Source organism: Siphateles boraxobius, unplaced genomic scaffold (genome assembly GCF_051911475.1).
Source record: "Siphateles boraxobius isolate OS27281-9 unplaced genomic scaffold, OSU_SipBor_1 9, whole genome shotgun sequence".
Lineage (NCBI taxonomy): Eukaryota > Metazoa > Chordata > Actinopteri > Cypriniformes > Leuciscidae > Siphateles > Siphateles boraxobius.
This window is the reverse complement of record NW_027509219.1, coordinates 29,901,434-29,915,050: the sequence shown is the minus strand read 5'-3', so window position 1 is coordinate 29,915,050 and position 13,617 is coordinate 29,901,434. Positions and strand designations below refer to the sequence as shown.

The 13,617-nt window shown below is 38.3% G+C and overlaps 1 protein-coding gene across 3 annotated transcripts in view; it reads left to right on the top strand.

The window, feature by feature from the left end:
* Positions 1–13,617, top strand: part of ntng2a (netrin g2a) — a 63,988-nt gene that overhangs the window by 29,178 nt on the left and 21,193 nt on the right. For 2 of the 3 annotated variants that reach the window (XM_077222665.1, XM_077222667.1), the window contains exons 4-6: positions 10,493–10,665; positions 11,024–11,047; positions 11,880–12,041. In XM_077222665.1, the coding sequence (XP_077078780.1) occupies positions 10,493–10,665; positions 11,024–11,047; positions 11,880–12,041 (359 nt within the window). The remainder of the gene's footprint in view (positions 1–10,492; positions 10,666–11,023; positions 11,048–11,879; positions 12,042–13,617) is intronic. The other variant, XM_077222666.1, reaches the window with a different exon arrangement.

Below are 13,617 nucleotides of genomic sequence, written 5' to 3'. Positions count from 1 at the left end.
AAAACTGCACTTTTTGAGCTTTTGTTTCTGAAATTTCCTGCATAAATATCCCTAAAATTTTACTCCACAAAAAGAAAATCTGCAATTGGGAAAGTCAGTCAATTAAAATCAATGTGATCACAATCTAACACTATTTTAATTTAATAACATGAGAAAAAAAGGCTTAAAATAATAGGCTTAAACTTATTGGGTTTAGCAATTAGAAGTACAAGTAATCTGAACTCATCTCAATAGCACAAAAAAAGATATTTCTCTATAACTATATCCAATCGAATGGGAAACGCAAACGTGAAACTCAAAGCAAATGTGCAAAGACTGAATAATACACCACCTTCCTCACATTTGGACTTGCTCTAACATGTGTAATGTTGTTTTTATTGGTGGTCTGCAGTCCTCCACTTATGTTTCACATGTAGTTGATGCTTCAAACATGTTCTGACCAGTTCCAAAGGTTTTGATTAGTTCATTTCAAGGAAAAGAAAGAAACGGTTATAATGCTCAAACATGCAGTTATGGCAGTAATTAATTTAACATGTTAACTTTGACAGCCCTAACTAAAATGCATTCATGTTTACTATGAAATACATAATAATACACATTCAGAAACAATGTCACAATCAGCTTGTGTAAATATGCTGTATATCTTGTTAGACTCGAAGCACGAACATGACATGAAAGTGGGCTTCCAGTGTCTCTTTGACAAAAGGTTCATAGTGTAATACTCCGGTATTTACCTCATTAAGACAAAGATGAAACAACGTCTCTTCAAACGACAGATTGTTATGTCTGTAAACGGGAAAGAATACAAAATAACTCTGTGACCTTACATTAAAAGCGTTTTTACCTTTTTTTCCCCTAATATGTTCAGTTAAATAGACAGAAATTAAAATTCCAATAATGGTTTAAATGTTTTCAAATATTTTGTACACTGAATTTCTTGCACATTTTACTGTCAATTTGACAGGATTTCCCTACAGTGTAAGATACTACGTTTGCGCAAACATTTTTAAAAGGTTATCAGGGAGGCAGAAAGCACAAGCAAAGGGAAAGAGTGAACAATAGAAAACTGTCCTCCCTCAGTTTGTCATTCGCAAGGGGATCTTTGAATTTCTATTAGGGTTGTTCGGCCTCCCTGAAAGCAAGCACCGCGGGCGTAAATATCTCCGCTGCCCAGATCCCCACCCTAGGGGCGCAGAATAAAAGGGGGTGTCCCAGGAAGGCAAACAGAATTTTTCATCAGAACGCCATCGCTCATCAAAATTTCATCCGGCCATTCTGTATGGGGACTGTATCTAGTGCAACGCCATCACAGCGGGACGTTCCTGTTCAGTCGACTGGCCCAATCCCTCCTGCACCAAAACAGGTGCTTCATTAAATGTTTTTCTTTGCCCACACATAACATCATAAACACCATGACCTGCGGAAGAGCCATTTCTGATGACTCTAATTTTAAGATTCACACATCCATAGTGAAAAGATGTTTCTAAAAGTTCTAAAATCCAGAGCTGACATGCACACTTTACACTGCATCCACCTGCTGTAAACTAAACTTAGTGTTTTTAACTTTAAGTACGTTTGTTTTTAACTTTTCCGCCATTGACAGAAATTTACGGCTTTCTATGTTTTCACTGTTATACGGTATGAGTCACTACTAAGCATCTTCTGAAAGAGTACAGAATCCTCTGATCAAAAAAAGAAGAAGCAGAAACAAGCCATAGCCTATGTAAGCAGATCCATATGTAAAATAACGCAATAATCAACATTAAACAGCATATAAATCAAAACTGCCTAATGTTACAGAATGAAATGTCGACCCAGGACGAGCTATAGGACTGTGAAGCTTTGGAGGTGTTGACGGACTCGATCTGCTCCGTCTGTGTTTTGATCATCAATCTGAATTTGATCCAGACGTAGTCTTTGTCCAAAAAAACGCGATTTTGCTCAAAATGATACTTTTTTTTTAATGAAACTTGCCCACATTAGACCTAATCGAGTATTGATAAAAAAAAAAAGAATGCATGAAGCTAGAATAAATGTTTGTTTGTTTTTTTTTAAGCAGAGAGTCTATTCTTTCTTTTGATATATTGCATGTTCAGATATTCAAACAACAAAATATTCTGGGGGCCACAAAACGTTTGTGAAAATGATCAAAAATGCTGCCGCTGGCTGGCAACTTTTTTCAAAAACGCTAACAGGGAAAGAGTAAGTACAACATCATATCAGGATGCAAAATGGAAATGGCCATATTATAAATAAGTAAAAAAAATATTTTACCTGAAATTCTTTTTTTTTCATAGAAATAGATTCTTTACTACTTTAAAGTGCTGTCACTAACAGAGGTTGATCTCCACATAAATGCAATTTTATGAAAGGACAGATTGCACAGAAATAGTTTTGAAATACCGAGCAGCTTGATTTGCGCTCCGAAGACAACTGTGTGCCCATCTCACTGTATTCAGCATCATGAGGATGCCTAAAGGATAGAGCTCTGTGGACAGTGACGCAGCAGGCGACGGAGTCACATTCTGGCAATAATTGGCCCCATCGCGATGTTTCCGTGGGGGGGAGAAATTAATTATGAAGGGACCTCCCTTATTCTTTCTCTCCTTCAACTTTTTTTGATGTGCACAGGACCACTCTCTGTCTCTCTCTCCATCTTCTTTCCTCACTGTCTCCGTGCCGTTAATCCGTGTCTTCCACGTGAGATGCGGCGGTGCTTGCTTTGGGCTTCCGCCCTTTCGAGCGGGAGTGCAAAAGAAGCCCTTTTCTGCATCCTGTGTGAATAATTTACAGGAGCTGCCGGTGCCAAAGCTTTCAAGGTCGTCTGCGAATCAGTAGCTGTGGTACAGGAAGGGCCTTTCGCCTCATGGGGAGCACTCTCTCTCCCATGTCTCTCCAACCTTTTAACTGCAAATCCTCTACGTGGAGGATGGGGAACGGGGCTGTAGAGGAGACGTCTCTGGCCTGCCGCCTCCCTTCAGTGATACTATTGTATGGGCAGCTCTCTCAGGCATTGGGAGGAAACAGCGGGGCATTTTTCATTAGCCGCTCCCTTGGCACAGGCTAGGAAAAAAATAAAGAGGCAGAGAAAAATAAAAGACGACATTCAGAAACGAACCCCCCATGACTGCCTTTTAACCCACAGATCTGCTATTGTGGGGCTGACCTTTTTTTTTTATAGCTGCTATACTTCAAAATTGTGGGAAGGGGCTGGAGAGCCGATAATAAGGAATATGAAAACAGGCGTCTTTGCGAGGCAAGGAAGTTCTGTGAGAGGCGCACCACCGGAGGAGTCTGAATCGGGCATCGTTAGAGGAGGGCATAGCTTTCAGGGTCCTGTGGAAGGATTAGGCTGAGGAAGAGAAAAGAGCATTTGAAGCCAATTACCCATATCGGTCTATAGTGAGCGATTCTTATAAATCAATATCCGCTGCCTGAACACCGTGTAAACTGAGTTGAATCTTATTTTTGGAGAGCTGTCATGTTCAATTTGTACCTCTCATCCATAAAGAATGGTGGAAAAAACATTGCTAATATAAGGTGTATGAGGCTCAAGACAGTGAGCTTGTTAACAAAGCGGGTCATTTTCTCAAACAGCCCAAGTTCATGGGCCGGACAGCCTATTTGGAGACGTTCACACATTACCGTTCACTAATGGCCACTCTTTCTCCACATTCTCTTCCAGCGCTGTTCCTCAGTCCTCTTCAAAATGGAGGTAATAAGTCAGTCGGATACTAGTGATAATGACCAATCTAGGCCGACCCGAGGTGATTCTCCGGGCACCGATTGTCCTCGTCTTTCCTCCATCCGTTTTGTTTGCGTAAGTGCCTCATGATGAGCCTGGCAATGCTTCTGTGCAAATGAGAATAAATAGTCAGGGTGTCTCGTGAGAGAGGACTGTGGGAAAAATAAATCAAGCTCCCATTAACAGCAGCTTCCAGCTGCTTCAGAGCAACGGACTCCAGCGGCAGCTTTTTATCTGTCTATCTGTGTTTGTTTTGTGCCACTGCTATTTATTCATCAGTGCGCCGTGCTCCCGTTATTTGCACCAGACTTTGCAGCTTTTAAACAAATCTTGAAAGAAATCAAGCCGCCGCATCCCATAAAGGCATAAATGCTCATAATGATATTCTATAAATGTTCCTCAACGACACCCTGGGGAGAATTGCGTCACACTTGTCTTTAGTTGTGCAGATTCATCCAAAACCTCATTACCTAAGCAATGGCATGTTTAAACTTGCGTCAAAAGTGGGCTCCAGGCAGAGAATTACATTCAGTAGAATTCTAAACACGTTCATGTGATATTATTAATATTATTTTCTACAGATTTTTACCACTTTTAATTTAAACTAGAGCACTCAATTGTTTTTATTTAATTTGATCAATTAAAAAAAATTGCAAACTACTTTCTCTCTTCACAGATTCCCTTTGAGTCAATTTGACTTTTTGGACAAAAAAATGAAGAGGTGTAATTTTAATGCTTTCGGGTCATTTTGACCCGTGAGGGAAGGATTTGTGAGAGTTCTGAAGGTTACGATCTATTAATCTGTTGACAGTAAACCTTTGGGAAACCTCTTTGGAAACAATAAGTATGGTTGTAATTCCATTTGTCACCATAAGTTGTGCAGAAATTGCACTTAGGCTACAGCAGTTTCATAGGGGGATGGATGGTGAAACAACTGCAGGGTAAAGTTATGAAGTCTACTGTAGGTGAATGTGTCCTCTTCTATCTCATTTTCTGTAAAATCAATTAAAAAAGATTTCCTGACATATTCTGTAAAACCTTCAAGTTGCATATGCTATCTATATACTGTTCACACCTTCAAAATATCACACCATATTTTTGTCATTATTGTTATTTACAAAAATGATCACATACAAGTATTCAAGTCAGAATGATAATTAAGTGACTCAATGAGACGTATATGCATATTTTTCTTTTATCAGCAAGACATCCAACCTAAATAGTGAATAAAAACCCAATGACTTGAAAATCCAATGAATCCAGTGACAAAAAACTTGAAGTTAGGATAAAGATAAGATACAGTTCAAGGGATGTGTTTCTGTGAATTTATTTCCAGCAGATTCATCATCATCATTTATGTTTATATTTGTGTGTGATTCTGTGCATGCAAACTACAAGTCAGCTATTCCCTTCTTTTCAATTAGATTAGGGTGGGAAACTGAACCTAGATCAGCAATTACACATCTACATTGTTTACACATCTACATTGAAGGTGAAGGCTACATTTTCCCAGGCCTTTCCAACGCAACTTGTAGCTCACAGTCTGAAGCTTTGAGAAGAATCCACAACAGCTGACTAGTTAGTACTGACGCTGTCCTTTAGCTCCTCTGTTTTGCCGGAGCATTAAGGGCCATATGTTTATCACACACTCCTGATTCTCCCGTCACAGATGGCCAGATAGGGGTTTGATCCTATCCCAACAGCAGAGCCTGGCAGCAAGCGTGCCCATGAGATCTGTTCCTGTCCCGAGCAGTGGGGTCCCAGCCCTGCGGTGTCTGGATATAGCTGCCCTGAATCGACACAGATTCACCCCAGAAAAAGATGCCTGTACTTCGCCTCCCTACCGAGACCCAGGAAGCCTCCTGCTGTTCTCCTAAAACCTGCAGAGAGGTTGCCTGGTTTGCTGCATTCTGCGCTAAAAATGCACAAGGGCCGGTTCATCCACCCTAATGCCAGCGTTTTAATAAGAGCAAAATGGCCTTGCCCTCTCTGTCCTTAACAGCATCACAAATGATTTATTCTGTCCTTGGTTTTTAATCACAAGACTTTCCTGTCTACTTGGCTTTTTTTTTTGGTGATGTGTCAATAATTTAGAATATTCATGATGATGAGGAATGCATACCAATCTGCAAGCTAGTGTCCGTATCACTTGCAGTTTTCACACTCACTATCCATGCACATTTACAAAACGCCAGCAGGCATTTATTCAGCTGTCAAACCAGACAGATTTCTTTTTAGGGTTGTTTTTGCCAAGGGCTTGAATCACTTCAAACGCTGTTTTTTTTTTTCGTGGCATGTTAGATTCCCGCAGCTGCCCTGTATTAGTCGCTGGTGCGACTGTGTCGGTTTCATCTGGCTTTGTTTGAGATGCAAGTACTGATTTAACACATGTTTAAGTGTGCTGAATGCACCTTCATTGGGCGTTGCTTTGACTGAAAACACTTTCAGTCATGTGTTAAGTCTCTTAAAACACTTTTCATTCACCTTATATTAGTCTGAAAATGTCTGACAATATGTATAAATATTGATCATTTCTGCAGTTTTTCTACATCATTAACATTTCCACCACAGTGTCATTTCCATCAAATTTCATATTGGTGGAAATTATTTTTTTTTAATTTCGGACTCCTTTGTCTCGCTAGTGCTAACTTTATACCTAACATTTTATGTAAACAAAAATACATATATATATATATATATATATATATTTAAAAAAAATACATTAAAATAATTTTCAGTAGTGAAATGATTGAATCAATCTCTTAATTTTTAAAATGCAATATTTTTATGATGGACTTCATGGGTCTGGCAAGAGTAAAACTAAATCTACAGTATAAAGGAATTTGAAAAATAGCAAAAATACACTACGGTTATGCGTGTATGCGATTTGATTTTTAAATATTTTTCAAAGAATCCTCTTACACTCAGCAAGGCTGCATTAATTTGATCAATAATACAGTAAAACAGTAATATTGTGAAATATTTATTTAAAATTACTATTTTCTATTTTATTATATTTTAAAATGTAATTTATTCCTGTGATCAAAGCTGAATATTCAGCATTATTACTCCAGTCTTCAGTATCATTGAATAACAGTATTAATTAATAAAAAATGAATTAAAAAAAATTCTTACCGATCCCACACTTTTGAACAGTAGTGAACATGATGAGACAGTAAAAAGTTTCCATTTCCAAGACAGTTTAAATGTGACTTTCATATATATATATATATATATATATATATATATATATATATATATATATATATATATATATAAACCCTCAACATAAAAGTGCCCATAGATGAATCAACACCCAAATATGCAACCCAAGCAAAATAAACACATGGAGCAAGACGCTCTTAAGAACACATCTATATCTGCTCGCGGTGTTCTACATTATACAAAGATTCGTTCTCATCCGTTTCTCATCGCTCCTCACAGGGTGAGTCCTAATTTCAATCTTTACATAAGAGGATTGTAAAGCCCACACACTGGATTTGGTCAGAAATTGATAAGAGACCCTGTCATGCTTTAATTGATTAACGCTCGTCTGAGATCCTGCGCTGTCTCTCAAAAGTAGAGAGGTCTCCCTTAAGGCGAGGATCTCCGAAACGAAGTGGTCCGCCGCTGATTAATTTGTCATGATAGGAGCTTGATAGGCACTTGGTCTTGGAGAAACAGCCAAATGAATGAGTGTGTGATTGACACTGGGTTTTAATTACGGCTTAAAGGCCTCAAGAGGGTGGTAGAAGTCTAACTGTCTCCTCAGGCTTTCGAAGGAAGACCTAATTAAAGTAAATGAAATTAAGTAAAATCACACTCTCCACTATCACTCATGTTTGAGATGTAGTAAACGAGAGGGTGTGGAAACAGATATATATTTTTTAAAGTTACAATGATGGAGGTGTGGCATAGTCGCACAATACCTGTTGTGCACATGGGAATGCGGGTTTAAGCCTGGCCAGTGTCATGATCTTGTTCTTGTTCACTTTCTTGTCTGCCCTATATAGGCTATACACAGTATAGGCCCTGTTTACACCTGGTATTAAGATGCGTTTTGGTCGATCGGATTACGAGTGGATGAAGCTACAGGTGTAAACACGGTTGAAAACGTTTTGAGCTTGTCCATTTTCGACCACCAGAGGTAGTTGAAAACGTATTCGAATGGATTGCTTTCGCAGTAAACACTCATGTGGTCGAATGCGTTTGAACAGCCACAAAAGAGAGACTACTCTCCGCCTACTGCCCTAATGCATAAAAATGATTGGAAGCGCGCTAGCCAGACGGGATTTAAACTTTGTTGGCTGAAGTACCAAGTTTGGTTTGATGATGAAAAACAAACCAATGTTCTCTCATCCTTTCTGATTTCTAACATGCACTAACAGAGTTCGTGGTCTTGAGGCTATCAGAGCACAAACTAAAGCTGATGCTCTTCGTTTGTTTAGATCTGTTAGATCAAAAGATCTGAAAAGTCCATACATTTACCTGCCCATAGACCTTCGCCTCGAAGAAATCAGGACAGAAGTGGTTGAAAGTGGACAAAAGAGATGGATTAAAACACCAGGTGTAAATGGGTATCTACTTGAGATCCGAATGACGAAAACGCATCTTAATACAAAGTGTAAACAGGGCCATATATATAAATAAAAGTCTGAAATAATACAGGAATAATTTAATAGAATATAAAAACCTATACTAAGATATGCACTAAGATGCAGTGCACTGTGTTTAATTAAGATTACGTTCATTTTAAGTGTTTTGGATTTTGCTTTTCAAAATTTTCATGCTTAAATGGGCAAAAAAAACCATTAAAACATGCAAACAAGAAATAGCTTTACAGCAATCTAGCAAGGCACAAGACAACATTTTATTCCGGATTTTCATATGTTGGCATAGCATCACCTTTTTCATGGGAAACTTCAGAGGGCGAGGTATGACCTCATTATACGGCAATACAAGGTTTGGTTATGGGGTGTCCACATGGAAATATATAGGTCAGCTTCATAAATATTTCATGCAAATGGATTGCTGTTCGCTCTAGTGAGGATGAAAAAAAAATCTGAAGCATTGGGCTTTACACACTCATTTTATTAGAGAGATTGTAATTGCAAAAGTCGTCATTTCCATACTAACCTGCTTTCCTCCCAACGCCTTTAATCTCAACTATCCTTAAACTCGGCTGTCAGATAGCCAGAGCATTCCTCATAAACTCAAAGGAGGGAAGCGACATTTTGTGGAGCACTGCAGATTTTTCTTATAAAGCCACCGATAAGGAGAGACAAGGCAAGGCCATCTCAATATCCTCCATTTATTCTCATTACTAGTGATAATCATTACTCACTCTCTCTCTCTTTCTTTCTCTCTCTCTCTTTCTCTCTCTCTTGTTCGTTCCATCTTTCTCGAGGTATTCCCTTCCCCCCAGTAGATATATTTGGAGTAGAGCAGACGGAAGCTGTTTACTGTCCCCACAGATCCCAGAGTTTTATCTCCAACATCAGAGACAAAAAGAATCAAACTCACCCACATCTACAACAAACACAAACAGCCACTATAGTGCTTACAAACATGAGTCAAGAAGAGTTGATAATGATGAAACATCAAGCAAATCATCTAGCATAGTAACAAAATAGACTTTAATATCACATACATTTTCAGGACCACACACACCATAAAAAATTACTTGTTTCACTTGTTTTATCATAGGTATCTAAAAATCCTTAAAAAGCAACACTACATAACTCTTTTTTTCATAGATTGTATCTTGTCTTACTACACCAGTCTTATTTTAAAACTATTTTATATGCTATTAAATAGTTTTTATTTAAATTACGGTAATTCGTTTTTTTGATGTCTTTTTAGCTTTAATTTATTTTTATTTCAGTTTGAGTCATTTTAGTACTTATATTTAAATTTAAAATGAACTTAGTGAAAAACTAAGTTACAATAACAACACTGCACTGGCAGATTTTCTTACTTTATTTAAACTTTAGACTAAAAACAAAACATGCCAGTGCATTATGACAAAATCCAGACATATTTACTACTAAAGCATATTTCTTAAGATATTAAGTCTTATTTTCTGAAAAATTGCTGTATATATATCTGTCAATGGGGTAAGAAAAATAAACAATTCAAATTAAAAACAAGTTTATATTTCTTACCTCCCTGGCAGACATTTTCCCCCTTTTAGAGTAAAGTCACTTAATTGATACATTTTTCAGAAAACAAGACTGTTATTTTGCTTCTCGAGTAATGTATATTGATTTGTTGAGAATGTTAAATGTATTTGTACTGGAAAACAAACAAAAAAATATAGAGGAAGAAAATCATTTTTTGTTGTGTACAGCATCCTGCTGAACTTCAGCAATAGAATCACAGCCTTAAATCTGAGATTTTGTCCGAACCGGCAGGCCTGAACCAGCGGGTGTACTGGCTAGCCCTTGCCCACAGTGAAATCTCATTGGCCCAAAACCCCTCTCTTTACCTACACATCAGCCATGATCTAAAGATCTGTAGAATCCACAATATTCCCTACAGGTCGTGTTTTTAGCCGTGCGCTATGGTGTCTGACTCCACTAATTAGCCTAGCTGGTTTCTTGAGCCAAGTAGGTGAGCTAATGAGCTACCTCGGGTGACCCGAACTAACATAAGGTGGGAATCGTCCTCGGTGGTGCAGCTTTCGCCCTTGCCTGTGGCTGTGATGTAATAAGCGTGCTAATTGTCTGCTGTTCCCTGTTTTCACAGGTGTAAGTGTAACCTCCACGCCGGTCAGTGCTCCCTCCGTGACGGGACCCTTCAGTGCGACTGTGAGCACAACACCACTGGACAAGACTGTTCGGCCTGTGAGAGAGGTTTCAAAGCCAAGTCCTGGAAGCCCGGCTCCTACCTGCCCACACCCAACGGCTCCCCGAACATTTGTAAGAATTATGCACCTGCTGTATTCAGACACGCGCACACACCTGAGAAGAAGATATGATTTACGTACAGTGTAGAAAACTGGGGCATCGTCACTTGCTAAGGAAAGTAGAATAGCACAAAGCTTTCAAAGTAACTTTGCAATAAAAAGAAGATAGGCATATTGAACAGTAGAAATGTACAGTTCATGGCTACTGTACGCTCACTGCCTGCAGAAGCGAGGCAGGCTTCTGTAATTTTTAATCTTATATGTGCTCCAGAGTGGTGGAGAAATAATAAAATAAACCCACAAGAGTGTTTTCAAATATAAGGGAGTAAAACTCTCTCATTTGTTTTATCTTCCTCTCTTTGTGTTTGCAGGTGAGGCGTCGGGAACGTCTGGCAGTAAGTGGCATGCTAACGGAATACGCTGACTGTTGTTTTCATGTTTCCGCTCCTGCTGCCATCACTCTTTTTGGCCTCTTTATTTCATGTCATTAACAAGACGTCGGTTAACTGTCATTGTGAACTCTGATGGCATGATGCATTTTTCCACAGTTTTCTACATCATAAATGTTTCATGTGATATAAGACGCAAAGCATTCTAATGCTGACTCGTGATGTATGAGGGTGTGCTCAAGGTTATGGGAGATTTCAGTGCAGTTCTGCCCATTTGTGGTGGTTTAATGCTGTTTTGTTGGAAATCTGAGGTGATGACTGATCTCATGAGGAATACAGAGTCAGATTCTTCTTAAAGGTGCACTGTCGGTTTTCTTTTTAGTATAAAGGTGAAGTGTTTCCCGCTTTTAGTGATCCTAGTGACGCAGATATCACTAAGTTTTGCATCTAAAGAATGGTAAAATGACTCGCATGATATTGACATTTTACATCAGCTACATAAAAAGTGTTTTACTATACCATAATGAGATCACATGACCAGCTGAATACTACTCACTTCATCTCTGTGAACATTTTTTCTGACCCTTTCGGTTGTGGAATTATTTAATAAGAATATTGGGTAAATAGGGTATATGACAATGTTGTCGGAAACCAAAAACTACGCTTTTACTCAAATCTTGAACATTGCAAGTTGGTGTCCGAGCCAAGTCCAAGACCTGAAAAAAAAAATGACTTTCTGCCCTTTGCCAGAAGACAAGACCTGTGAATTTTTTGTAACATTACCATTTGCCAGAAGAATTTAGTCTCAACAGGCTGTAATGTTGTTTTTTATCCTCAGTGCCAACACTAGCAGTTACGCTTGACCCAGCCACTGTACCAATGTCTATAACTACATCCATAACACCACCCACAGACTCAACACCAACCAGCACAGAGACAGTCCAACCAATCACAGAACGCCAGACTCCGGCTCCATCCACGTCTGTAGACGCGTTTACAGGTTTGAGCTTTTCTAAAGTCAATAGAGTAGTGTAGTTTGTCCTGTGATGCTCTGTAGATTAAAATAGATTGGTCCTGTAGTAGTAGAACAGAGTTCAGTAGAACAGACCTTTAGGTAAACTAGAAGATGATAATTTACAAGATAACAGAACTGCATAAAAGTACCAAAAACTCCCATGGCATTTTAGGGCATGCACCATGACGCTGTACCATGTAAATACCATAGGATAGGGTAATCATTCAGTACCATGGTACATGTATATGGGTAGTTGACAAATGAACATGGATTTCTTTTTTTTAAAGAAAAAGTAGTTTTATTCAGTAAGGATGCACTAAACTACCGGTAATCAAAAGTGAGAGTAAATGTTACAAAATATTATATTTCCAATATATAAAAGAATCCTAAAAAGTTAGGACAAAAATATTTAGCTGCACAGCTGTTTTCAACACTGATAATCAGAAATGTTTCTTGAGCAGCAAATCAGCATATTAGAATGATTTCTAAAGGATCATCTGAAGACTGGAGTAATGATGCAGACAATTCAGCTTTGCCAGCATAAAAAAAAAAATGTAAATAGAAAAACGTTTTTGAGTAAATTTATTTTTTATTGTTTCGTTTCCAACCAAATAATGAACATATAAGACAAATTGCATGCCATGTCAACTGCCCATATACCACAAGTACAGGCATTATTACATTATAAGTACAGGTATTATTACCATTTGAAACCACAACTGTACTGTGGTATTATCACAATGCTTCTTCCCAACCTCTGACCAATGAATAACAGTCACTGGAGTGAGAGCAATTTATCTCAGTGTGTGTCGGGCCGTGGACTCACACACTCCCTCAGGGTCCCGTTGCCTGTCATCAAACACGCATGCAGAAGACACATTAATACATTATTTCACTCAAAGTAATATGTTGAAATATCTCCATAATTCAATATTATTAGGGCCTGTCAGAATGGCCTGATTTTGGAGTTTGTGGTGTCATTTTTTTTAATCATTGCCAAGCTGAAAATATTTAATAACCTTCATTATTTGGGATGAGGCAAAATAATAGTCCACATGCAGCATGCAATGCATTTTTTGGGAGGTCTAGCAACATTTGTCCGCAAAAAGTAATGTTTTGTGTATGTTTAATGATGTGTAAGAGAGGATTTTCTCCCGAGATTTAGGTGTGATGTCCCTTTATAAAATAGACATAGTGATGTGTTTGCTATTACAGGACAAATTTGTTCTGTACTAAAAGTTTCATGGTCACTCCTAATATTTTTAGACCCTGGAAAGAATCTGTGGTTTCATTTTGTCATCCATAACCAATGCATTCGTTTTGCTGAATGATGGTACAATCTGACACTCACCAAGGACTCTTGCAGGACATTGCTGAAATCTGGATAGTCAGATTATGAAACTTGAGTAAGATATTTCTTTTGCATGAAAAAATCTGTATTAAAGTTAGCCTCAGTCTCAAACACAAAAGTGGACGGAAAGTTTCTCTGGGGAATGCAAAACATTTGCAAGAGAACGCAAATGCTTTAACATATAATTTTAATTCCCATCTCATATTTTTT